Source organism: Musa acuminata, chromosome BXJ3-10 (assembly GCF_036884655.1).
Source record: "Musa acuminata AAA Group cultivar baxijiao chromosome BXJ3-10, Cavendish_Baxijiao_AAA, whole genome shotgun sequence".
Lineage (NCBI taxonomy): Eukaryota > Viridiplantae > Streptophyta > Magnoliopsida > Zingiberales > Musaceae > Musa > Musa acuminata.
In genome coordinates this window covers 15,960,567-15,987,498 of record NC_088358.1, presented here as the reverse complement: position 1 = coordinate 15,987,498, position 26,932 = coordinate 15,960,567, and the positions used below count along the sequence as shown (strand labels likewise).

The 26,932-nt window shown below is 41.4% G+C and overlaps 1 protein-coding gene across 1 annotated transcript; it reads left to right on the top strand.

The window, feature by feature from the left end:
* The first annotated feature begins 9,753 nt into the window (after nt 1-9,753).
* LOC135650472 (protein FLX-like 1) lies at nt 9,754-26,468 on the top strand. Its single transcript, XM_065169838.1, has 4 exons — nt 9,754-10,432; nt 15,073-15,239; nt 15,385-15,464; nt 26,016-26,468. Exons 1-4 carry the CDS (start codon nt 9,870-9,872, stop codon nt 26,106-26,108), a joined length of 903 nt encoding a protein of 300 aa, XP_065025910.1. The 5' UTR covers nt 9,754-9,869; the 3' UTR covers nt 26,109-26,468.
* Nucleotides 26,469-26,932: the final 464 nt, after the last annotated feature.

Genomic DNA, 26,932 nt, shown 5'->3' with positions numbered 1-26,932 from the left:
ACCTTTAAGATATCTAAGTATTCTTTTAACAGCTTTGAGATGAGATATCTTAGGGTTTGATTGAAACCTAGCACAAAGTCCTACACTGAACATGATATCTGGTCTAGTTGCAATGAGATAAAGTAAACTTCCTATCTGTCACGCCCCCCCCCCCCCCCCCCCCGAATTTAATTCTCATTTAGGAGGTGTGAACCTAACTCAAGATTGATAAAATTATAATTCAACAAACAATCCAGGATCCAATCACACATTTGAGGTCACTAAGAAAAATATTCAAGTCATTCACCTCTACAATCCATAATTCACAAAACCTGTGCAGTTTATAATCATACATTATGTCACTAGATGATTCTTTAAAATCCAAAAGCAACTTAACTAAATCATAACTATATCATAAATCCATAAGTGCGGCAATTTATGCAATCACAAAACCAACATGTACTACATGTTTATATCAGTACACAGTTTAAACTTAACATTTCCAAAATCTTGACGTAAGAGGTACTTTTCAAATATTTACAAGATACATTAATCTAGATTTGTCATTGATATTCTATTACACCCAAAAAGAACTTATACAACATCAACCTATCAAGTACAAAATATTTACCCCAAAATCTTCTAGCCTTCCATTGCCTCAACCCAATTTACATATTTTAGCGAGCGATAAGTTATCCTGAAAAATTTATATAGCAACGGGGTGAGCATATAAAGCTCAACAAATGACTAACATATCCATAGCAAAGAGGGCAGGTTTCAAACAAATAAGGTATCAAAATACAAAGCAGAGATACAAGATGAAACAATAGCATGTTTTGTTTGAATGCAAAATTACAATGTCGTATCGTTCGAAGCACGTTTTGTTCATACAATCGAGGAAAGGTAATTGGAGCATATCATTGGCATAAGGAGCATATCGATGACATATGGTAATTTCAAGGCATAACAAAGACGTAAGGAGCATTTTGGATATCAATGGCATATGAAGCAGTTCGGAATATATCAATAGTGAATGAAATGCTTCAGAACATATCAATGGCATATAGAAATATTTCGGAAGCATAAGAAGTATTTCAGAACATATCAAAGAATAAATACGAAATAGAAGCTCAAACATCGTATTCTAGCATAGTGCATGTGAGGTTTAACTCAGTGGTGGCTCCACGCCGTGATGAGTTCTCGACTCCATCCACGGGTAGCCCTTTCCTACTCGAGCCCTCTCACCCTGCCCAAGTGCTAGGTCGGCTCTGAATTTCATATCAAATAGATAGAAGGTGAAGTGGGATTCCAAACATAATATGGTCCATCCATTTCTGAATGACCACCAAACATAATATAGAGCATCGCGGGCTCTAAGCACATACCCTTTACCATTTCTAGCAAAGGTCCAAATAATCCCACAAACACCAGAGTACAAAGGGATAGTATGAATAATGGAATTAGCATATATTGGAAGCACATGCGGAATAACGAAATGTACATATGCCTTTCGAGTCAATACGATACAAACATAATCTTTCACAAATGTATTCAGATTTGAAAGGAAACAAAAGCAAGAGCATACAAGAATTTTAAGAAATCACATATAGCTCAATTAAAATAAGAAAGTTAGATGCATTCAATGTCCAAAGAAATGAAACTGGAAGAGGCACATATCGAAAGCAAATACGGAACAATGGGATGCTTGTGCCGAATCATTACGATGCAGACATGAACTTTAGATGATAGCTACAGATGTACAAATAAATAAAGGACAAAAGTATACAGAAATTTAAGGTAATAATGTAAAGCTTAAATGAAGTAAGAGTTTTTACCGAAATCGATTTCCAAATAGAAGAAACAAGGAAAGCCAAAATCGACCAAAGCTCGATTCTGGCAGAATTTGATAGGAACATTGTATAAACTATTTGGATAACCAATTATGCTCCAATTTATACAAAATAGGTGTCATTAGAAAGCTTTGTTAATCTAGTTTTAGGCAAATCAAGTTTTACAAGAATTGGAATTTACAATAGGGAGTTACAGATAATTTCATAGCGAAAGGTCTGAAAATATTAGCTCTGTTTTACTGAATCCATATGGTCGATGAAAGCAGATGTTTTAGTTAGCAATTGTACTCCAAAAATTTCAAATCAGAAAGAATTTTGAGTTTAGCTTCGAATAAATCATACTTTGTATGAATCTGAGTTCACAGCAGAAAGTTATAAGTAGTTAAGCAACAAGAGGTCAGCAATTTCAGTCCCTGTTTTGCAGAATCTATAGGGTTAATTTAAACAGAAGTCTTAGTAGGCATTTAAACTCCAAATCATTCGATCTTAGTATCAAAATAAAGATTTTTTTGTCTATTTCAAATGGAATAGGTCTTGTCTAAATCAGAGTTTCTTACAAAATGTTATGACCAAAACATTGCATAGAGGTCAGATTATCGAAAAATTATATATTCATAACTTTATATCAAAACGAAAGAAGGTCTGGTTCTCAGTTGAAATCTTTCAAATTTTGTAGAATAAAAATGGAAACAGAGATTAAGGTTACTGTGGGATGGGGTTAGAACACTTGCCTTAAAATTATTTGAATCCTAAATGTAAGAAAATTAATGAAAAACCTCAAGCTCTTCTTCTTTTTCTTCTTCTTCTTTTTTGTTTTCTTTAACCTTTCATCTAATTATTTGGGTTTTGGCTAATGCAAAAGTTGTAAGGTGTCATGCATGCATGAAAGGGGCTAGGTGTCATCTTTAGAGCAAAGATAAGTGGCACCAACCTTAGGTTAGCTAGTGACACATGTCCACTATATATATATATATATATATATATATATATATATATATATATATATATATATATATATATATATATATATATATATATATATATATATATATATATATATATATATATATATATAACTTAAATCTGAATCTTTCATAAATTATATCAAACTTCTAATATTTACTCTTAGGTCCCTAGCCATAAACTTTTAATATAATATCATTGAATATAAAATAATTATTAAATAATCCTTATTTTTACAAACAAACCTTTTACTAAATTTTTAAAAAATGGGGGATGTTACACTATCATACCCCTATAAGTTTTTTGATCGAAGCTTTCTCTACTCTCATCAACTTCTAACTTAGTGGAGGTGCTCATATGGGTATTAATAGGTTTTGAGCTATCTATATTAAATATTTTCAGTAGATCTAAAGCATATTTAGTTTGACTAATAAAGATGTCATTGCTTAGTTGCTTAATTTGTAAGCCTAAGAAAAAAGGTTAATTCTCCCATCAAACTCATTTTAAATTCGAGACTCATGGTTTTAGCAAAAGATTCATAAAGAGATTCATTCGTAGAACCGAAGATAATATCATCAACATAAATCTGAATAATGAGAAAATTATTTTCAAAATTCTTGATAAACAATATAGTATCAACCTTGCCTTTTGTGAAATTATTTTCAATAAGAAAAGAACTAAATCTCTTGTACTAGGCCCTAGGGGCTTGTTTTAAACAATAGAGAGCTTTAGTTAAATTAAACACATGATTAAGGAGGCTATTATTTTCAAATCCAGGAGGTTGTTCGACATAAACTTCTTCGGAAATAAAGCCGTTAAGAAAAGTACTTTTAACATCCATTTGAAACAACTTAAAATTATTACTACTAGCATAGGCAAGAAGCATCCTTATGGCTTCTAATCGAGCCACAGGAACGAAGATTTCTTCATAATCGATACCTTCTTCTTGGTTGAAACCTTTGGCCACTAATGGTCATTTGGCCTAGGAACAAGCTTTCATACCTCATTTCTTTCAAATTAATTTAATTCATCTTGCATTACGATAATCCATGAATCATCTTTTATGGCTTCGTCAATACATTTAGGTTCAATTTGGGAGAGAAAAGCGGCGTTGGCACAAAAATTTTTAAGAGAAGAACATGTCTGAACCCCCTTTGATGTATCTCCTAAGATTAGTTCTTTAGGATGAGCATCTACATATTTCCAATCCTTGGGTAAGGATGTTTCGGAAGTGGATGCATCCAAGTTACTAGTTGGAGAAGGGGTTTCATTTAAATTTAAAGAATTGAAGTTAACATCATCATCAAAATCATTTTTCTTGATTTCGGAAATCTCATTGAAAACAACATGAATGAATTCTTCAATAATTAAAGTTCTTTTATTGAAGATACGAAAAGCTTTAGAAATTGAAGAATAACCAAGAAAAATTCCTTCATCGGATTTAGCATCAAATTTTCCTAAGGCATCTTTTTCATTCAAGATAAAACACTTACACTCAAAAACTTTAAAATATAAAACATTGGGTTTTTTATTGTTCCACAACTCATAGGGAATTTTGGTGAGTAAGAGTCTTACTAAAACTCTATTCAAAATATAACATGCAGTATTTACGGCTTCGGCCCAAAAATATTTGGGTAGGCTATGTTCATTCAATATGGTTCTTGTCATTTCTTGTAAATTTCTATTCTTTCTTTCTACTACTCCATTTTGTTGAGGATTTCTTGGAGTAGAGAAGTTGTGGTTGTATCCATTAGATTCACAAAATTCTTGAAAATCACAGTTTTGAAATTCACCATCGTGATCACTTCGAATTGATGAAATCATAAAACCCTTTTCATTTTAAACAAGTTTACAAAACTTAGTGAAATATCTAAAGCATTCATTTTTGTGTTTCAAGAAATAAGTTCATGTGTATCTACTATAGTCATCTACAATGACAAAGGCGTATTTGCTACCTCCTAGGCTTGATGTAGAGATTGGTCCGAACAAGTCCATATGGATCAATTGTAAGGGCCTAGATGTGCTTATTTGATTCTTAGATTTGAAACTACTCTTAATTTGTTTTCCTAATTGACAAGCATCACACACATTATCTTTGATGAACTTGATATGAGGAATTCCTCAGACAAGTTTTTTGGATGATATTTGAGTGATTAGTTTCATGCTAGTATGACCTAATCTCCTATGCCAAAGCCAAGCATCCTCATTCAAAACTGAGAAACATACTTCATTGCAAAGATCATTGATGTTAATGGTGTATATGTTATTCTGTTTTAATGCAATCATAGATGTGTTTTTGTATGGTTTTTCAATGATGCAAGCATTAGATTCGAATTTGATGATATATCATTTATCACATAATTGACTAATACTCAAGAGGTTATGTTTTAAACCATCAACTAACAAAACATCTTCAATAAAGAAGCTGGATTTGTTACCTATGGTTCCTTTGCCAATGATTTTACCATTGTTGTTGTCTCCGAATGTGACATAGCCTTCGTCTATGATAGTGAGCTTAGAGAATTGAGATGGATCTCCGGTCATATGCCTTGAGCATCCACTATCAAGGTACCATCTCTTGCTCCTAGCTTGTGATGGTGTATGTCTCTACAAGAAAGGATAATTTTTAAGTACCCATTTACTTTTGGGTGCCTCAAAAACTGATCTACATTGTTTATCATGTTGCATAGAGTTTATCATGGTTCCTTTAGGAACCCAAATTAATTTGTTCAGACTAATTTTCTTGAATAGACAATAATGCGTTTTGTGTCGATGTTTGCAACAAAAGTTGCATTTGCTTTGGTGTTGAACATTTAGGATGGAGCCTTTTATGAAGGTGGTTGGATTTTGGTGAGGATGTCTCACAAATTCGATTCCACTTCTTTTGGGAACGTGACCCTTGTTTGTAAGGATCATGTTCAAAGACTTGCTACCAACCTCGAATTTCTTCAAGGTATCCTTAAGTAGCAAGTTTTCCTTTTGGATAGTTTCTAGAACCTAAACTATCATGATATTCAGTTTTTAACTTATCGAAATTACAAGTAAGACTATCATGCTCCGTTTTTAGCAATTTGTATTTTCTACTAATAATCTTGCATTCATCAAATAAGTCATGGAAGACATTTAATAACTCATCAAATGATAAATCTGCATCAATTAAATTTGTTACCTCCTCTCCGATGGCCATTAAGGCGTAATGAGCAACTTGCTCGGTGTTGGACCCCTCTTCTTCGGACGTGCTCGAGTAATCCCACGTTGCTTTGAGCGCCTTTGTTCTCTTCTTGGCTTTGGGACAATTACTTTTGTAGTGCCTCGACTTTTTGCACTCATAGCAAATAACTTGGTTCTTTTTGGGTTCAAGTTTATTTTTTGTGTCATTTTTAAACTTGTTTCTCTTAATGAATTTTTTGAATTTCCTTGTTAGAAGTGCCAAGTCATTGTCACAGTCCTCATCACTTGAGTTTTCTCTCAAGTGGTCATCTAAAGTTTTAAGTGCCATATCCTTCCTATTTTTTAGAAGGATGTCTTCTTGCTCTTCATGAGCCTTGCATGTCATTTCATAGGTCATTAATGACCTGATTAGTTCTTCAAGAGGGAAGTTATTTAAATCTTTAGCCTCTTGAATAGTAGTGACTTTAGGGTCCCAACTCTTAGGAAGGGATCTTAGAATCTTATTTACGAGCTCAAAATCCGAAAAACTTTTGCCGAGTCCTTTTAGACCATTGACGGCATCCGTGAAACAGGTGTACATGTTGCCAATAGTCTCGCTCGGTTTCATTCGGAAAAGTTCGAAAGAGTGTATCAAAAGATTGATTTTTAACTCTTTCACTACTTGTGCCTTCGTGAGTCACTTCGAGTGTATGCCAAATATCAAACGTGGTTTCACAAACAGAAACACGATTAAACTCATTTTTATCAAGTGCACAAAATAAGGCATTCATAGCCTTTGCATTAAGAGTGAAAGTCTTCTTCTCTAATTCATTCCAATCGATCATCGGAAGAGAAGACTTCAAAAATCCATTTTCGACAAGATTCCAAAGTTTAAAATCCATTGAAATAAGGAAGATCCTCATTCGGGTCTTCCAATAGGTGTAATCCGTCCCATTGAACATGGGTGGATGTGTAATAGAATGACCCTCTTGGTTTCCAGCGTATGCCATCTCTCTTGGGTTTTAATCTGTTTAAGAGTTAACCCCGCTCTGATACCAATTGTTAGGATCAAGAGCACTAAGAGGGGGTGAATTAGTGCAGCGGAAAACTTTCGACGATTAAAACTATGTTCGTACGATAAGAGCAATTTTGGTAGAAAAGCCGATTCGTAAATCACTTTAACTTGTGATCAAGCAGGATGCAATTCAAGCAAGTCTATGAAGGCAGTTTGCAGTTATGATGGAAATTAGAATGTAAGCGTAAACTGAAATATGATGTTCATACGATAAAATTGATTTATGTCTAAACACCGATTCGGAAAATACTAAACTTTGAAACACGATCGTAAATGCGCAGAAGACAATAAGCTATTGAGGAGGTTTGCAGTAAAGATAATATGCTCAAAGTAAATGCAAACCAGAGAGCACCATAATTTTAGAGTGGTTCGGTCAATCTTGACCTACATCCACTTCTGGCTTCCTCCACCGACGAGGTCATCGACGTCCACTGGAGGCCTTCCTTCAATAGGTGAAGGCCAACCACTCTTTTACAGTTTCACTCCTTTTGACGGGCTTAAGAGACAACCCTTACAAAATTTTTTCTCCTCTCTTGAAAGATCAGAACTTGGAAGAAAAGAGGGAGGAGAACTTCTAACTCATACAACACTTTTGAGCTCTAAAAATCACAGAGTAAGATCAGGATTTCGATGGTTTTTGGGTGCTCTTTCATTGCTGAAAGGGTGGGGTATTTATAGGCCCCAACCCAGTTTGAATTCCGAGCTCAAAACTATCAATTTCCGGAATTCCAGGGTCTGACGGTTGCATCGCCTGACTAGGGCGGTTGCATCGCCTCGCAGAGATCGAAGACTGAGCCTCTAGGCGATGCCACCTCCTGTCAGGGGCGGTTGCACCTCTTGCTAGAGCTCGGAGACCGAGCTCAGGCGATACCACCGCCTGACTAGGGCGGTTGCACCGCCCAGCCTGAGCTCGGAGACTGAGCCCTGGGCGGTGCCACCGCCGACCCAAGCGGTGCCACCTCTGGCCAAGAAATCTGGGTTTGAATGGGCTGATTCATTCGGCCCAATTTGGGTCTATTAAGGGCCCAATTGTCCCAAGATTAAGTCAATGGGATCACCTCCCATTTCTAACTTAATTATCGTGCTAACTACGATTTTTCTTAAGACATTTACTGCAACTTGCTCCGGTGCGTCAATCGCTTCTTCCGACGAGCTTCCGGCGAACTTCCGTCGATCATCCGATGAACCCTCGGTGATGCTCCTGCGGACTTCCGGCAAACTGCTGGACTTGCGACGATCCACTTGGCGAGTTTCGACGAGTTTCTTTTGGCAAGCTCTTGGACTTCTCGGATTTGTTCCCGCAGAATCTCCGACGACCATCCGTACTTCCGTCGAACTCTCGAACTCCCACCGTGATCATAGTCTTGACTCCAGTGTAACTCATACTGCATGTCTTACTTACATCGTAGTTAATCCTACACATTTATCTCAACATATGGATTAGATAATTAATAACAATTAAAGTCATCATTAAAATTCGAGATTTAACACTAATTTGTATTGATGTCTAATAAAAAACTATAAACAAAGAATGTCTTACAGATTTAGACACATGTTTTCTGGGTGAAGATAAGTAGAAGAGCAGGAAGGCTACACCTAAGCCTAGGACTTTTAATGAGTCTCGACATGGAATTAAGACCGAGAGATTGAATCGTTAGAGTCCTTTTAAATTAACAACCCAAAGAATCAAATAATAAAATATATATCTGGAAAAATAACCGATGATCTGAAATTTTTTATTATTTTAACTAAAATCTGTGAAAAGTTCAAATAAAAACCTATCAGCGTGCAGGCAGTTTCTACAACAAATCTAGTTTCTACGAAAGATATTATACGGTAAATCAACATAATGAATAAGCCATCGTGTGTGGGAAAATAAAAAGAGAAGAAAGAAATAGAGGGAGAAAGATAAAAAAGCGATAAAGAAGGGATATTTTTTCTTTAATTTGGTTCCTCCTCGATTTTTTATCTTTCATTTCGTATATTTCTCCTATTATAAGAGAAACGTAGTTTTGTTTATAGACATTTATTTATAGTAAATTTCTTTTAGGTCGAGTAAATGAGGGCTTTGCTTTGGTGTGATTCTTCTAGTTGTTTTTATCTTCGATTTTATATTTTTAAGTCAGGTGCTATTTGTCCACATAAGATTTTAGTTTGTCTTTTCTAGGAAAATTCATCTCCAAAGGCTATTGTACACGATTTAGGACCCAACAGTTTCAGTTTTGAAATTGACGAATTCGATTTCAAAATGGACAGTTTTGGTTCCATTCAAATCACCAAATTTTATATTATTTTTTAATTAAAAAATTTAAAATATAAAATATATATTTATTTTTAAAACATTTTAATTTTATAAAATTGACGATTAGAATCGGAATTGAAATTATCAATTTGGGTTCTGAATCGTCGGTTTTAGTTTTTCAAACTTAAGAATCAAAACCGAATCACTTAGAATTGGTTCTATTTTAGTCTGAAACGGGTGAACCGTCGATTCTGTTTCGATTCGAACCGAACATAATAATCATATTCCAAATTCTTAACAGCTTTTTCCCTATTTAAATTATTCATCGTTCAAGCAATATCATTTATATAATCAAAATAATGAGGCCGGCAAGTTGACGTCAGAAATCTCTATTGGGTTCAAGGCCCTTCCATGTCTGTTGGGTTGTTAATTTAAAAGAATCAAATCATGTCCTTCAATGTCTGTTGGGTTCAAGGGCGCCACCGCGACCAAAACCCCACCGCGCCCGACCCCAGCCCCCCGCTCTCTCTCTCTCTCTCTCTCTCTCTCTCTCTCTCTCCGTCTGTGCCCTATCGAGACCCTGAAGAAAGACCAATCTCTCGATCTTTCCATGGCCGGAAGGGGCCGCCCCGCCCATGCCTTACCGGTCCGAGGCTCACCGCCTTCACTCCTTGGCCGCCCCCCGCCTCGTGCTGCCATTCACCCCGCCGATGAGCCCCTTCTAGTCCGCCGCGCCCCAGTCCCCTCCTCGATTCTCGCCCTCGAGGACCGGCTCGCCGCTCAGCACCGGCAGATCCAGGTGCTCCTCGTCGACAACCAGCAGCTCGCCGCTTCTCATGTTGCGCTCAAGCAGGATCTCAGTGCGTCCAAGCACGAACTCCGTCTCGCCGCCGCCTCGGCAGCCGAGACCAAGGCTGCAAAGGACGCCGAGGTACGCGAGGTCTATGAGCGATCGCTCAAGGCGGAGGCGGAGGCGCGGGCGTTAGAGGGGATGCGGGCCGAATTGGCGCAGGTGCGATCCGATGTCCAGAGTCTGGGAGCCGTGAGGCATGAGCTCGTTGAGCAGCTGCAGGGGCTCAAAGGGCAACTGTCGAGTGCTCGAGCGGAGCACAAGCAGGCGGACACAGTCATGGCTGAGATAGAGATCATGCGCAAGGAGATCCAAAAGGGCAGGTCTGTGATTCTCACATCCTTAGTTATATCTTTCTGCTTGGAGATTACAGCAGTCTATGTTGTTTTCTTTATATGTAGATTCTTTGATCAATTTTCCTATTTGGTCAGTATTTTAATTGTTTATTCTTAATAATTTTGGAGATGAAATCCTTGCACTGCATCTTAACGTCCATGTTTCTTTCTTTATTAACTTAATATACAAACTTTTGCAACAAAAATTCCACGAAAGATGCTAATCTTTTTCGAATGTTGACCTCAAGCCAGGTGTTGATATTTCTGATTATGAATAGTTAAGAATCAACTGATCATCTGGTAAATTAGAGGATCTTAATTATCATAGTTGATGAAGTAACCTTGGGCAATTGGGTTTGATTAGAATGTGAATAACTCAGGAACATGACCACAGGGCACTTATTGCATGTATCTTTACTTCATCAGTGAAACTCTGTAGCAACTTGACCTTGAGAAATTTTAATTATTCTCATTTGTAATCCTGTTCTCCATGTAACCTATGAAATCAGTTCCAATAGAGAAGATTGGTCTTTAAGCTTAATGCTATAGCTCTTCTTTTTTCACTATACAAGTCACTGGTCAAATGCTAAACTACACATGATGTTAGCTTTGCTAGAGGGGAGCTGCTCTAGTCATGTCGGGTGGGGAGGGTTGTTTAGAAAACATCATGATTTGTCTTCTCTTTACGTCCTCCAAAATTCTCTTCTAATATGTTCTTCTTTTGTATTAAGCTTATAGGTGCCTCATCTAGGGTTGGCATTTGTTCTTTGCTTTCTCTTTCTACCATGTGAGATCATAAATAAAAAAATAAAATGCATATTATCTCTGGACCAATTAAAGTAAACAAAATTTTATTTTCCCTTCCTTTGAATGAGTTAAGTGGTAAAACAATCCTTGTTGTTTGGAATATACTCACTTCTCTTCTGTTCCTTAAATTACATTCCCATTTCTACTGAATTTTCACTGTTCTTAGGAGTACAGTATCTTCACTGATATTGAAACCCACGATTAAGTTGCCACTTGCTATGCTACAACCATTCATAGGCACGATGCTACTACAATGCTCGCAGCAATTGTTATGCTAGCGTATAATACTCATGTTCTCTAGTTTTGTGTACCAGGTTTATGCCATGCAGCACGCCATTTGGTGCCAGTGCGGTGAACATGTAGTGGTATATATCACTAATACAGACCGGAAACCTTAATACTTTAGTCAGTCCCTTAAGTCAAAAGAAATCAACTGCTTCCTCATTCTTCTTTTCTATCCTACCTAAAAGCTTGGGAAGCAACCTTTGTAGCTTTTTGTTCCATGAGGATGAACATATCCTAAGGTAGTTGCTATCTTTCATTCGTATAATTTCTTTTCTCCTTAGTGTAAGCTACAATCAAAGTGCTAGATGCTCCTTCTTGCTGAAATCATTTTGAATTTTCAACTTTTTTATCCTTAGTGTAAGTGGTGATTAAAGAGCTAGATGCTCCTTCCTGCAGAAATCATTTTGAATTTTGAAGTTATTTTCTCCTTAGTTTAAGTTAATTAAAGAGCTAGATGCTCCTTCCTGCCAAGATCATTTTGAATTTTCAAGTTATCCATCTCATGCTTAAATCATTTTGGTTAGCTACTTGCAACAACAATAGAGGATCTACTTAGGATTGACATTCAATTGAATTCTTTAACCTTCTAAATTGCATGGATTTAATTATGACAAAATAATATCTGTACTGTGTGACGTGATGATTGATTTGTGTGCCAACCCACTTGTGAGCTTAGCCCTCGATTCAGCGCCTTTGACAGGTTTTAGTTAAGACAGGTCCCTGGAGATTGGTTTTGTACCATTTTGCTTATGAGCTTAGCTTCCATCTTGATCCAAGGCACTTCTCTCTAGTTCTGCACGTATTTTCTTTTATGAATGCTGCCTTTAGAATAAACTGCAAATTACCCACCTATGGTTCAAATAGTGTCACTTTACCAACCATACCCACTTATGATTTTGGATGTTGGTTAAGAGGATGTGACACAATAAAGGCCTCAAAGCTCTAATTCATATTCTTTGCCCTATTTCTCCCCAGTCAGCGAGGGCACGAACAACTACAAACTGAGGAATGAGGGGTAATCTTTGTTTGGGATTACGCTATTCAAACATTGTTGATGTTGATCTTGTGGATGGTCTAGAGTGATGATTACAATTTCGAATAATACTGCCCGTATCGAGCGGTACGTACCGGTCCGTCAGCAGACCGGTACACGGACCGCCCACTACCGAGCGGTATAATATATATAATATATATATTATATAAATATGCGACGTCGCCTCGGAAACGTTGTCGAAAAAGGCGACGTCACGTCGCCTCGGCAACGTTATCGAAAAATTCTTTTTTACTTATATATATATATATATGTATATATATATATATATATGTATATATATATACATACGGTATACCATTCGGTATATAATACTGTACCATACCGAGCGAATATCGAAACTCTGGCATGGTACGATATTTCAATCCTTGGTCTAGAGCACCTATTAGGTAATTAGTCGATATTTGGCAGTGAATCTTTGTCCTTGATGATATTAGTAGGTATGCTAAAGATCTCAATGGTGTTGAAAATGGACAACAACAGGCTCAATTGCAGGGGTGAATATAACATTGAGGCCATCAAAGTTGACTGAAGGGAATGCTTGTTGGCAGGGCCTTGGTAGTTGACACAGAGAAGTTGTCGAAAAGGCTAAAGGTTGGAATGCTATGATGTTGAAATAGGCAGTAGAATGGTTGTGACCATTAAGATGCATGTGATGCCATAGAGAGCAGAGGGCCTTTTAGGAGCTTAAGCGGCCATGAACAAAAGATTATTAACATCATTTTGTGATGATACTTATGTTATTTGAATATGCCCTGAATTCAAGGTGAGTAATGATAAAGTTTAGGTGCTAATTGAAAAAACTCGGAATGGGCAAAGTGATCGTAGGTGAGCAAAATACAAAGCAAAGAGATGGTCGATGGCTAATCGACAATTTATTCTTGCAAAGGAGTAGAGTGCTATGACGTTGAATGTAGGCAGTGGAGTGGTTGTGACCATGTGTGAAGAAGGGGGAAACTGAGGCGGAGCACTTAATTGCTCAAGAAGTTGAATGATAAGAGGAGCTAGTTAAGATGCACGTGATTTTGTGGTGAGCAGAGGGCTATTTCTGTATCTTGTTCACCAAAAGAGTGGCCATGGAACAAAGATCACTAGCATCATTATGTGACGTTTACCTGTGACATTTGAGTAAGCCAGGAATTGTAGGTGAGTAATGATAAAGTTAAGGTGCTAATGGAGAAAAGTGACGTTCCTTGGATCACTGGTGAACAAAAATGAAAAACAATCTGCCTTTGTTAAGGATTTGATGCAGCTTATCTGTGATATTGACTATCTGGACAAAATCAGAACTTTTGTTGCTCAATCTTGAACAAGAAGCATGGACCATGAGCCACATCGAAGTTGTTGGGCGGCATGACAGGACACCCAACATCAAGATGCACACTTCTCCATGTGAAGGAGTACCAATTACAGGATTATGTGGTGCAAATACTTCTTTATATTTTATCTCATGAAAAAAAAAGAGTTTTGTTCATTAAAGAAGGAAAAAAGAAACATGGCTGCTCTCATGCTCTATGCTTATGCCCTTTTTCTTTTCTTCTATATGCCTATTCTTCTGTTCCTTCTATTGCTTCCTTCTATAGTGCTTCCAACTATTATTTTCTTGTATTTTTTGTTGTTCTTCAATTTGTCATTTTTTTTTCTCTTTCTTTCACCTCTTCCATTTGTTATTTTGTTGTTATTCATCAGATCATATGTTCAGTGATGATGTTCAATTTCACTTTTTGCTCCTCTTTTTCTCTTATGTTGTTGGCCTGATCTTTGGCTGATTTTATTTTCCTTGTTGCTGTTACTTCGACCTTGTTGATTCTATATCGTGTTTATTCTCTTCTTTGTTATTTTGTTCAACATCTTGTTTTTAATTTCGTTTTTAATGATTATGTTCTCCGAAAGGTGATGCCATTGTTCTATTTTAGATGTTTTGTGGGATCCGGCATCAAAACCAAGAAGAATTATGTTTTAAGAACTACGATCACCAAACCAATTTGGGTCCAATATATTGGGAGTGAACCTAGAGGATAAAAATTTAAAAGGATAGTAGGGAGAAAGAAAACTTACAAGTGGGAAGAATATGAAACAGGTGAAGAAGGAAATAACTAGCAAATGGGTCACTAGGCCTTTTCATCAAAAACATTATAAAAATGATTTTGTGATTGCCATTAATCAGCGGGATAGCAGAATGCATAAAAGCAGTTAGGTGGAGGATCAAATATCTAGTTAATTACTTTTATATTGATAGCTGATTGTAGATGACCAAATTTCTTTTGGTATGGCATAATAAAGCTTCTTGTCCTATAGTTGGGCTGTCTGCTTCGTCCCAGCATGTTGGATTCTTTTTTATTTTCTCTTCTCCGTCCCTTTCAGTTGTGATTTACTGAATATCATTCTTTGTTTGAATTTCAGTATTCGTTCTCAATTTCTTTGAGTTCTATGAATTTCTAGCTAGTGTTGCTAATGCTCTTCCTTGTTTATTTATTCTGGATAGGGCTGCAATAGAATTTGAGAAGAAGGTACATGCTGATAACACCGAACAGAGTCAGATAATGGAAAATAATATGGTGTTGATGGCTCGTGAGATTGAAAAATTACATGCTGAACTTGCCAACACGGAGAAGAAAGCACAAGTAGCGGCTGCGGCCTCAGCTAACTCAGGTACTTTGACATAGTTGATGTATCTTATGATTGTTTTCTCTTAGATTGCTTGTTCTCTTGCTTCCGATGATCTTCCAACCGGTGGAATTCTCCTAATTCTTATGCTTTAATGAAGAGCTTTAGCTAAAGTTTGGTGCTATTTCAGGTTCAGGATATGCTGGAACTTATGGAAACCCAGGGATGGCTTATGCAGCGAATTTTTCTGGCCCACATAATTTCCACCAGGTTTGTTTTTTAGGTTGCTTGGTTTTGCATATTCCACATATTCATATTCATGTATAATACTGTGCTAAGTACTAGAAGTTTGAATTGCTAGAGTACATGTTCTGTAAAGGTATAAAAGTTTAAGAATGTCCATATTTTTCTTCTATGCTGGCATTAACAATTTCAATAATATCTAATGGTCCTACTGTCATGCACTTAGTTAAATTGCCCAAGTCGTGAGGCACCCTTGCGGTCAAGGCGCGAACTTAGCTTGAGTTGCCTAAGTCACGAAGCACCCTCACGTTAACTTCTCAAACTTAGCTGGGATTGCTTAAGTCGTGATGCGCCCTTGCGATATGCGTCCACAAAGGGCCAGCCAATTTGTAATCTCACTCAGGTCCTTCAGGACCTATTAAAAGAGAAAGTTAATTAGTTCGAAAACGAGCGACGGACAATTCTCGACGTCTCGTGGAAGGGGAAGCTTTACAAGCAATTCAGCAAGCACCTTGCATACATAAGAGAAAAGAGAGGAAGGAGGAAAACAATGAATTTAGAAGGTTGAACGAACAGTTGCAAGTCCACAAACAACTGCTCACCGAGTGCCGGACGCGAAGGCAAGTTCTCGTCAAGTTAACGTGCGAACTCGTGAAGATTTTTCAATGCTTGACAATATACCGAAGCACCATCCAGCCCTGTGCCACTCGGGGGGTTCCAGGGTGCTGAGATGGCTAACGTTTTGGGGTACTACTGCGGCTTGCAGAAAACAAGTCGTGGCAAGTGAAAACGGAGCCATTTTGGGGCAGTTTGGCCTGGCGCGGTGAACGGTTGCATTGCAGCGTTGCAACCTGTTCGAACATGTATTTTTACTAGCAAAAACACATAAAACCAAGGCAAAACAGTTTGCCATGTCTTTGTACAAGCATGCAAAAGTGACGAACGGTTAACGAAGTTGTTGCGAGTGCGCGACGACCGTTGTGACATTCTCCCCCACTTAAACTGTCGATGCCCTCGTCGATGCTTTGTCACAGACAAACTTCTAAACAGGATGTTTGATGTAATACTTATGTATGCCCGTGTCTTTTGGTATGTTCATGCTTTGTACAGCATGTAGAGGGACGACCGAAGGCTTAATAGTCCCATTTTAGTTAGGTTGGTGACCGCTTTAGGCTTGTAAACAAAGGTTGTGTCATGTGGACACGTGTGAGAGATTTTCGGTCTGTAATGGACCATTTTAACCCTTTGTTGTGTAACTGTTTAGAGCTTGTAAAGTCTGTTTGTAATTTGCATTGTCTATGAAGTGTTTTCGGAGATGTTTGCTTGTGGATCTTGAGTGAGGCGTTCTCTCTAACCCGTTCTCTCTTTTGTTGGTCCTAAGGGACAATGGGAGGCTTCGGGGAGGCTGATCTTTGCGGACGGACATGCAAGGGTGCCGTACGACTTAGGCAAAACCAGCTAAGTCTGTGACAGATGGTATCAGAGCGGGACAAGCACTCATAGAAACACTTAGCATGCAAATGTGGGGGACCTAGCGGGGCTGCGTTGAGGGCAGTCAGCACACGCGCGACCGTTTGGGGGGAAAATGGGCATGAAGATGTAGGGAAAAAGAGTTGCTCGGAGGAGCGGGCATCTGACATTGGCATTCAGAGGAATGGCCAACCCTTCGCGCAAGAGGCACCACGAGAACAAGCAAGCTTGGAATAATGCGGAGCGCACAAAGGTTGGGATGGCTGAGTTTGAGCTATGGCTCAACGTTGACAACTATACTTGATGGTGCTCAAGGCAAGCGAGGCGCTTGGTAAAGGATGAGATCATGTAAGGTGGAATGAGTTGCTCAACGACCAAAAGAGTTATGCAAAGCTCACAGAGGTGAGGGGAATTACTAGCTCGAAGAATTTGGTACTTATGCATGGGCTTGTATGCGGACGATGGAATGTTCGTGGCCATCCCAAGGCGACCGAAACTCGGCGCCATGAAGCATTGAAACTTTCTCTTCGGCATGTGAAGGATATGTCCGTAGGAGGCTGAAGTGTGCAACGAGTTCAGCACTGTTGCTAGGCCTTGAGTGGTGCAGCGGGGGCTGTATTGATGTGGAGTCGCAATCTAGCAAGTGCGTTTGCAGGAGGCAGAACAATGCACAGTTTGTTCAGCAGATCGGAGTAGTCCAAGGGGATGGTGGTCTCCGAAACGAAGAGAGATGTTGCTCCAACGGGATAGTTATCCAGGAGGGATAAGTCCCGGCTCTCCAGAGGGAGAATCATGTGGGACGAACCTCACAAGTTGAGGAGGAGTACCTCAACAAACAACAACTCCACGAAGCTCAATGGACTGAGTAAGCGGCGAGGAGTCGTTGCATGATCTCGTTTGAGAGAATGCATTGGTAGATGCATTGCGAGATCAAGTGGGGGAGCGACCCAAAGCAACACAAATGAAGGCACACTTGGAGTCGATATGGAGATCGAACTCAAGGGAGGGTTGACTCGTGGAATGGTGGGCGCGAGAGCCACCATCAACTTAATGCAAAAATGAGGAGCGGAGCAACTTGGGTGTAACTTGGCAAAGTACCCAAGCCGCATGAAGGGAGCCAGCATAGAAGATGGAACATGGAGCGGAGGCATAGTGCTTTCCTTGGACAGAGGTCAAGGACATGAACTCTTGCAGAGGCAAGAGCAGGATCATGTTATTCCATGGGTCATTCATTTTGACGGAGCGGACTCATCTTGCATGGTGCCAAAGATGAAGGGAGCTTCTGGGCACATGTACCTTATCTTGGAGGAGCATTTGATGGAGGAACTAAGGCGACTCAATTTGCGGAGGCGAAGTTAGGTTCAGAAGGCCTTAGCACGGGGCAAGAGGACGCAGAGGCGGGTACCTTTGAAGAATATGTCATAATGTTGCCATTCAAGTTGCCATGAAGGAAGTGGTGCGCAGCGGAGATTGTGCTGGTAGGGGCAGAGGCCCAGGATCTAGACAATGGTGCACTAATTACAGCGAAGTCGATGGACTTCGGGAGCTACTAGGCGACGGACTGTCGTAGAGCGATGCTTCATCTAGGTGTGACCCAAGAGTGGGTGGATGAAGGTCAATTGCCAAAGGAGCGAACAAAATTGAAGGTGGAAGAGACCCTACGATGTATTGGTAGAGGCTACACATGAAGGGTTCACAATTCGAGTTCATCCCACAAGGATCAGAATGCAATAGAGATGTCACCAGGAGGTGACATGGTGCAGCGGATCGTGGTGGAATAGTTCGTGGCAATGCGACACACACGACATAGTCCCGTGAGGGACTAGATCATATGGAGGTATGATCGGGAGCTACTGGAAGCTCCACTTCGGTGAACAACACAACGGCAAGAAGGGCTATGGATTCAAGGAGTGAAGGTCATGGTACCGCAGAGGCGGGTCTTCCGTGCGTGCATCGAATTTTGCATCGGATGAAAACCTTGGTCATCAACATATGGGGGGTTGGGTTCCACCAAGGGAAAAGTTCGAATGCAAGTACCAGTGAGTCCCATGGGAGGGACTTGATCATACAGAGGTATGATCGAAGCAGCTGGAGTGTTGGACTGCTCCAGAGCTCATATTCGCTTAAGGGAGCCCGACATGTCAGAGGACAAGGTCGAGTAAGCGAACGTTGCTACCAAGGAAGCTAAGGAGAACAGAATCGGTGCAAACCCTATAATGCGATGGTAGAGGCCATGCATGGGAGTTGCAGTCTGTCTTTCCATCGACCAAAGAGAGCTACTTGGAGAACACAAAGGTGTTGAAGCAGGGGGTCGGAAGGGGCGAGGAAGTGACGACGAGTCCAAAGGGACTTAGCTACCCAAAATCAAGCATCAGTTAGAATGGAGGTGGACTCAGAGGAGCGCCACAGAGACATATCTACTGATCGTGAAGAAAAGGGATGCAGATGCGAGGCGACGGATAGTAGGGCCATGGGCATGGCAGCGCCATGGTACCGCAGAGGCGGGACTTCCGTGAAAGTCATTAATCCCTTGCTCTCATGGGGGGAGAGCGCTTGGTTATGAGAGGGGCCGAGGAGGTGGAGCATGCAGAGGCAAACTCCAAGTACCGAGACAAGGCTGAAGGGCAGAGCCAAGGATCTTCGTAAGACCAGTGTCAACGAGCTTCTCATCATGATAGCCGAAAGTGAAGGACTTCGGGTTAGACAAGAGTGCATGACCAAGGAACGAAGCAAGCAGTACGCGGTGCTGTACCTTTGCTACTCAGTGGAGTAGGCGACAAGGTTGATGGAGAAGACGGTATAATCTCAGAGGCGACCAAACCTATGAGAGAATTACTCCAAGTTGGGGTGAAAACTTCCTGCATTCCAGAAGTTCGATGGCATTGTGAAGGTGAATCACAGTAACTAACTCAATGCAAGGAGTGCAAACACTTCAAGTACTTTATAAGTGTGAGCAAAGAGCAGGCGAAGGCTAGTAACCAGCTCGATGCATGGAGCAAGGTTCGCAATACCGTACCGTATCGGTATTTCGACTTGGGCTCGGTATCGGTACGGTACGGTATACCGAGCGGTACACCCAGGTGTACCGAGTACTGTAGCACTGCTACAGTGCACTGCTACAGTGCTACAGTGCTCTCGGACCGGTAACAGTCGGTCCGCGTACCGACAACCTATCGGACCGGTACGTACCGCCCGTACCGGGCGGTACGGCTCGGTACGGCAGACCCTGGCATGGAGTACAACCTCGAGGAGGCGGACGAAGTCAAGTAACCTTTGCCTTCTTAACCCTTAAGAGAATGGGCGAAACCGAGTACCCCAATTCTCTTATCTATTCAGCAGAGGAGCTCTGCACAACTTCAAAGACCCTTCGAAGATAATGGAAGACAATAGTTGTCAAATCCTCATCAACGGTGATCAGTGCTACTGAGAGTAGATTGTCCGCTTAATTTCTCAACGAAATGGCAATCGAAAGCGGAAGCGATGCGAACCTATTCGGATGTGACAACTAAGTGAAAGAAGAGTCAATGAGCAAATTTTGTGGCGGAAAGACCCAAAACTTCAGAAGTTTACGAGACGATGCTCGTTAAAGCTCCAACAAGCATCCACCTAGTTCAAGCAGCACGAGGCATTTGAGAGACTGGCGCAGTAAGGATGGTCTTTTCATTCATTTGGAGGATCCGCAGGAACCAATAGGGATCAACACAACTCAGCCAACCCCACACTAGAGTCAGAGTCATTGGCGAGTTGAAGCAGCATGGCGGATTAAAGGTTCGACTACTCAAAAACAGCAGCGGAGAGCAGTTGGGAGCCAAGAGGCGCATTGCAGTTGGAGCAGAAGATTGAAGACTCAGCAAAGGCGAGGAGTTGCAGTGTCGACAAAGGCTTCGACGAGGACGTCGAAGTAATAAGTGGGGGAGAATGTCACGGACAAACTTCTAAACAGGATGTCACGGCAAGTTGTATGTCCGTGTCTTTTGGTATGTTCATGCTTTGTACAGCATGTAGAGGGACGATCGAAGGCTTAATAGTCCTATTTTAGTTAGGTTGGTGGTCGCTTTAGGCTTGTAAATAAAGGTTGTGTCATGTGGACACGTGTGAGAGATTTTCGGTCTATAATGGACCATTTTAACCCTTTGCTGTAATGATATCGAATGGGCTCTTGTTGGACGTAGAGCTCCATTGCAAGTTGTAGGAGAATTGGGCTATGTCCAATAGCTTCACCCAATCTCGTTGGTTGGCACTCACGTAGTGCCGAAGATATTGCTCAAGGAGTGAGTTTATCCTTTTAGTTTGGCCATCCGTCTAGGGGTGGAGACTTGTGGAGAAGTATAACTTAGACCCCAACAATTTGAATAGCTCGTTCTATAATCGTCCCAGGAACCGAGCATCTCGATCACTGATGATATTGTACGGGACTCCCCAATACTTCACCACATTCTTCATCATCAGCTTAGCCTCCTCCTTTGATGAATAGTGTAGGGGTGCAACAATGAAAATTGCATACTTTAAAAATCGATCGACCACCACGAGTATCGATCCAAGTCCCCCTACTGTCGGCAAGCTTGATATGAAGTCCAAGGAAATGCTCTCCCACGACCTTTCTGATATGAGCAATGGCTCCAAAAGTCTCATCGGCTTCCGCTGCTCCACCTTGTCTTGTTGGCAAGTGAGGCACGTTCGAACATATTCTTTCACATCAGTCCTCATCTTCGGCCAGTAGAAGACCCTCTCCACGAGAGCCAAGGTTCTGTGAATACCCAGATGTCCAGCCCAAAGGGAGTCATGATACTCTTAAGAGTTTACGGCTCAAATTGTCCACTCGAGGAACATAAACCTTATTCCCTTTTGTGTAAATGTGTCTCTCCTGGACCCAAAATCGTCGTGTCTTGCCTTCTTTAATGAGTTGCATCAGGGTTACTGCCTGGGGATCACTGTACAGTCCATCCCTGATCCTGGAAAGGAAGTTAGAGTGTAATTGACTTGCTTGGCCTCTGCCCTCCAATTGTTTGGCATTCACTCACTCCACTTTCCGGCTCAATTCATCGGCCACGACATTTGCTTTTCCGAGCTTGTACTCCATTGCCATATCAAACTCAGCTAGGAAGTCCTGCCATCGTGCTTGCTATGGGGAGAGTTTTTTTTTAGTTTGGAAATAGCTCAAAGCAATGTTGTCTGTCCTCAACACAAATCGCGATCCGAGAAGGTAGTGCCACCAAACTCGTAGATAGTGGACCACCGCTGTCATCTCCTTCTCGTGCACCGGATACCGTCGCTCGATCTCGTTGAGCTCGCGACTCTCGTAGGCCACTAGGTGACCCTCCTGTATGAGTACTCCAATAGCAAAGTCTGACGCATATATATGGACTTCAAAGGGCTCCCCATAGTCCGAAAATTTGAGCATCGGTTCTTCTAACACAACCGCCTTCAAATCTTGGAATGTAGCTTCACATTTGTCAGACCACCTCCAAGGCTACTCCTTCAGCAACTCCGTTAGTGGAGTTGCACGCTTCGAATACCCCGCTATGAAGCGTCGATAGTAGTTGACGAAACCAAAGAAGGATCTCAGCTCTAGCACTTTCTTTGGAGTTCGCCATTCCGCAACAGCTTGTACCTTTAATTTGTCCATCCGAATGGAGCCATCATCGATTCGATGCCCCAAGAATAAGATCTCCGTTTGAGCAAAGTAGCACTTCTCCCTTTTCACGAACAAAGCATTCTCCCTAAGAACCTTGAAAATTGTCCGAAGGTGCTCGACATGCTCCTTGAGCGTTTGGCTGTAGACGATGATATCGTCCAAGTAGATGACCACAAACTTATCCAAATATTCTTTGAATAGTTGGTTCATAAGAGTACAGAACGTGGCCGGAGCATTGGTTAAGTCGAAAGGCATCACCAAGAACTCAAACGCTCCATACCTGGGTCAAGTATAGAGAAATACTTGGATTTGCCCAATTGGTCGAACAAGTCCGTGATGAGCGAGATGTGATACTTGTTCTTCACCGTCACTTTATTGAGGGCTTGATAATCGACGCATAGTCGGAGGCTCCCATCTTGTTTCTTTTGGAAGAGAATTGGAGCTCTGAATGGTACTTTGGAACTACGGATGAGACCACCGCTTAGTTGTTCATCTAACTGCTTTCTAAGCTTTGCCAACTCTGGAGGGGACATGCGGTAGGGTGGTCTCGCTGGAGGCTTCACTCCTGGCTCTAGCTCGATATAATGATCTACGCCTCTACGTGGCGGCAGAGTCTTCGGCAACTCGGGTGGCATAACGTCTGTGATCTCCTTCAGAACGTTCGCCACCACAATAGGTTCATGAATGGCCACCTCGTCGAGTGGCTCTAGCTTCACAGCAGCCACGAATGTTAATTCGCTTTTTCGTACCCCTTTCTTCAATTGTAATGACGATATCTGTTGGGGGTCCCTAGTTCCTCTCCGAGAGACGGGAACCACATAGGGGTCGTCACCTCCCATCATACATAGGGAATTTAGGAACAACATTAACACCAACTTCGTCGTGTGCATAAACTCCATTCCAAGAATCACTTGGAAGTCGTCCAATGGAATCGCCTTCATGTTCGTGTTCCCGCTCCATGTTCCGATCTTGATGGGGATGCCCTTTGCCAGCTCGGAGATCCGCTTGGCCTCCGAGTTCACCGCCTTTATCTGACTTGGGTTCTTCTCCAAGATCAGCCCAAGTCGCTTTGCTTCTCAATCGGCAATAAAGTTGTGGGTAGCGCTCGTGTCCACCATTGCACGGGTTGTTTGGTCATTGAGCTTAATGTCCACGTACATCAGCTCGCTACTCTCTGCTTTCAATGGCTTTGTCTTCATGTTTTCCTGCACTTGACCCCACAATGCATTCAACAAACGTATTGCTCCCATTCGGGGACCTTGTGACTCCTCATCCTCGCTGCTGGATTAGAACTACTTGAACTGAGGGCGACAACTTTGCCCTTGTCTAATTTGGGGGGATGGATGGAAACTGTTAAAGCATTGAGTGCTTGTTTCTGTGGGCACTCTCTCACCATGTGTGACCCTCCGCACAAGAAGCATCCGTCAGGTTTTGGGGCCTTACCTTTTGAGCTTAGCCCTTTGTGGGAGCTCTTCTTCCTTTGCTCGCCCTCGAGCTCCTTCCCTCGAGTATATTTTGGAGGGCGATTTTCTGAAGCTTGTTTCCTTTTTCCTGAGTCCTTAGAGGAAAAAAAGTCGGTGAACCTTTCTGCGGTCGCAATTGCCCCGATCACATCGGTGACATTCCTTCGATGCAGTTCTTGTTGAGCCTATGGCTTTAAACCATCGAGGAAGCTGAACAGTTTATCCTTCTTGGACATGTCTTGTATGTCCAGCATTAGTGCAAAAAATTGCTTCACGTAGTCTCGAATGGAAGTGCTTTGGTGGAGTTGTCTCAATTTCCTCCTTGCGACGAACTTTGTGTTCTCGGGTAGGAACTGAGTTCACAACTCCCGCTTCAAGTCCTCCCATGTGTCCACCCGACACCGACCTTGTTGGATCTCCTCCCAACGAGTTTGCCACCGAAGTTTTGCATCCCCATTCAAATATATGGTTGCTATCGAAATTTTGGTTTCTTCATAATCAGGCCTCGTAGCTCGAAAGTATTGTTCCATGTCGAATAGGAAATTCTCCAGCTCTTTAGCATCTCTGGCACCCCCATAACAATGCGGCTTAGGTCCTCTCAAGTTTTATGGCGGCGCAACGCGGGTGTTGCTCCCTCCGGCATTTAGTCCCTTGTGAGCATAGTCACTTTGGAAGTGAGTTCTGCCATGACTTCATGTATATGTTGCACAGAGTCTTTGGTGTCGTCTGATAGTCGATCGACTAGGGCCTCAATCTTGTCGATCCGGGATTCAACTTCTTCTTACGAGCTCTCTACCCTAAGAAGCCTTCGTTAGCCATGGTAGAGTTCCTCCAAGCTCGCTCCAAGAACATCCAAGCGGGTTTCCGCCGCTATGAGTCTCTCCTTATGACTCTTTTTCCCAGTTGGCGCTCCAGATTGCACCTCCTCCGCTCGCGGAGAGTAAACAACTTCTCGCTCATCATGTTCGCTGTCGTGCCCCTCCTGAGCGGCTCCAACAGCATGAGAGTGAGTATGCACTTGCAGTCCACCTGCGGCTGCTTGGGGCAAGGGTCCGGCTTGCCTTGTCTTGCTTGATTCGCCATGATGTTTTGCCATGGCGAGATTGCGAAGTTCCTTCACTACTTGCTCGAATTGCTTGCTCGCTCTGATACCACAATGTCACGGATTTAGCTGGAATTGCCCAAGTTGTGAGGCACCCTTGTGCCCAAGACGCGAACTTAGCTTGAGTTGCCTAAGTCGCGAAGCACTCTCGTGCCAACTTCTCGGACTTAGCTGGGATTGCCTAAGTCGTGACGCGCCCTTGTGATATGCGTCTGCAAAGGGTCAGCCAATTTGCAACCTCACTCGGGTCCCTAAGGACTTGTAAAAGAAAAAGTTAATTCGTTCAAAAACGACGATGGATAAGTCCCGACGTCTCGCGGAAGGGGAAGCTTTACAAGCAATTCAACGAGCACCTTGCTTGCATAAGAGAAAAGAGAGGAAGGAGGAAAACAAGGACTTTAGTAGGTAGAACGAATAGTTTCAAGTCCACAAACAACTGCTCACCGGGTGTCGGGCGCGAAGGCAAGTTCCCGTCAAGTTAACGTGTGAACTTGTGAAGATTTTTCAACACCCGACAATATACCGAAGCCCCATCCAACCCTATGCCACCCGGGGGGTTCTAGGGTGCTGAGATAGCTGACGTTTTGGGGTGCTATTACGGCTTACAGAAAACAAGTCGTGGCACGCAAAAACGGAGCCATTTTGGGGCAGTTCGGCCCGATGCGGTGAGCAGTCGCACTGCAGCGTTGTAACCTGTTCGAACATAGATTTTTACAAGCAAAAACACACAAAACCAAGGTAAAACAGATTGCCATGTCTCTGTACAAGCATGCAAAAGCGACAAACGGTTTGTTGAACGAAGTTGTTGCGAGTGCGCGATGACCGTTCGTGACACTACGGTGAATGATTGTAAGTTTGGTGTACTGTTTTCACAATGTAATGAATGTACATGTTATTTTGTTTCTCAGGTTCAGAGAACTGTTGATAATGACCCTCAATTTGGATCATCAGCTGTTCCTCATGGTCAATATGACATCCAGCAGACGTATGCTCGTAGATAATTGCTAATTGAATTCACCAAATATGCTTGAGGTGCTTCTCCTACATCTGGCAATTGCATGCGCAAGTAAAGTCGACAATTCCTCCATCGGGTGTTACAGTGGCCTTTTTCCGGACTTTGGTGGACCGGATTGCTGTCAGCGGCCATTTTGCGGGCTTTAGACATGCTTAACAAATCCATGTGACTTGAACAAGGCATATTATGTTAAGTTATTCTAACTATTCTCTTTTTTAGATGATATAGAATCTTGATCTTTTTTTTTTGGAACCTATATTATTCATGTAACATATGGATAGTTTTTTTTTTCCAAGATGGCCATCTTTTTTTTAATTTTTAGTTGTACAAATTTCTTCTTTTTACAGTCACTTTTCCAAGATATTCACAGCAGTTCATAAAATATTGTCTCAATGTATGCTAGTCACTACCATTCAAATAGTTCTAATTATGTCCAGTATCTTGATCCTCCATTTATCAGAAAGTTAAAAAAAAACTTGGATTTTTTGTTCTGAAGTGTCAAGGATGAACCACATTTAACTCCCATTGAGTTGGATTTTAAAAATTGAAGTTTCGTGGTGTGTTAATTAATTGGGCTTCCTCGTCGTCATAAATACTTGCCCTGTAGATCTTTGATCCATGATTAGGATTGGTCTGTTTGGAGGGTGGTTGGGTGTTTCTGTCTTGTAGGAAAGGAATTAGATGATTTCCTTCTTCTTTCGATGCTGTGAGAGTGCAGCATGTGTTGTTAGAGTGCAGCATGATTTTATAGAAGCTATCAAAATTATACTGTTTCTGCTCCAATTTGAACACGTGTTTAGAGAAGTGAAC

What these genes read in the sequence shown, in the direction of transcription:
- LOC135650472 (XM_065169838.1), top strand. Translation starts at nt 9,870, where the DNA reads ATGGCCGGAAGGGGCCGCCCCGCCCATGCCTTACCGGTCCGAGGCTCA. An exon ending in AAGGAGATCCAAAAGGGCAG is followed by an intron (nt 10,433 to 15,072) that starts GTCTGTGATTCT and finishes TATTCTGGATAG; the next exon opens with GGCTGCAATAGAATTTGAGA. An exon ending in TGCGGCCTCAGCTAACTCAG is followed by an intron (nt 15,240 to 15,384) that starts GTACTTTGACAT and finishes GTGCTATTTCAG; the next exon opens with GTTCAGGATATGCTGGAACT.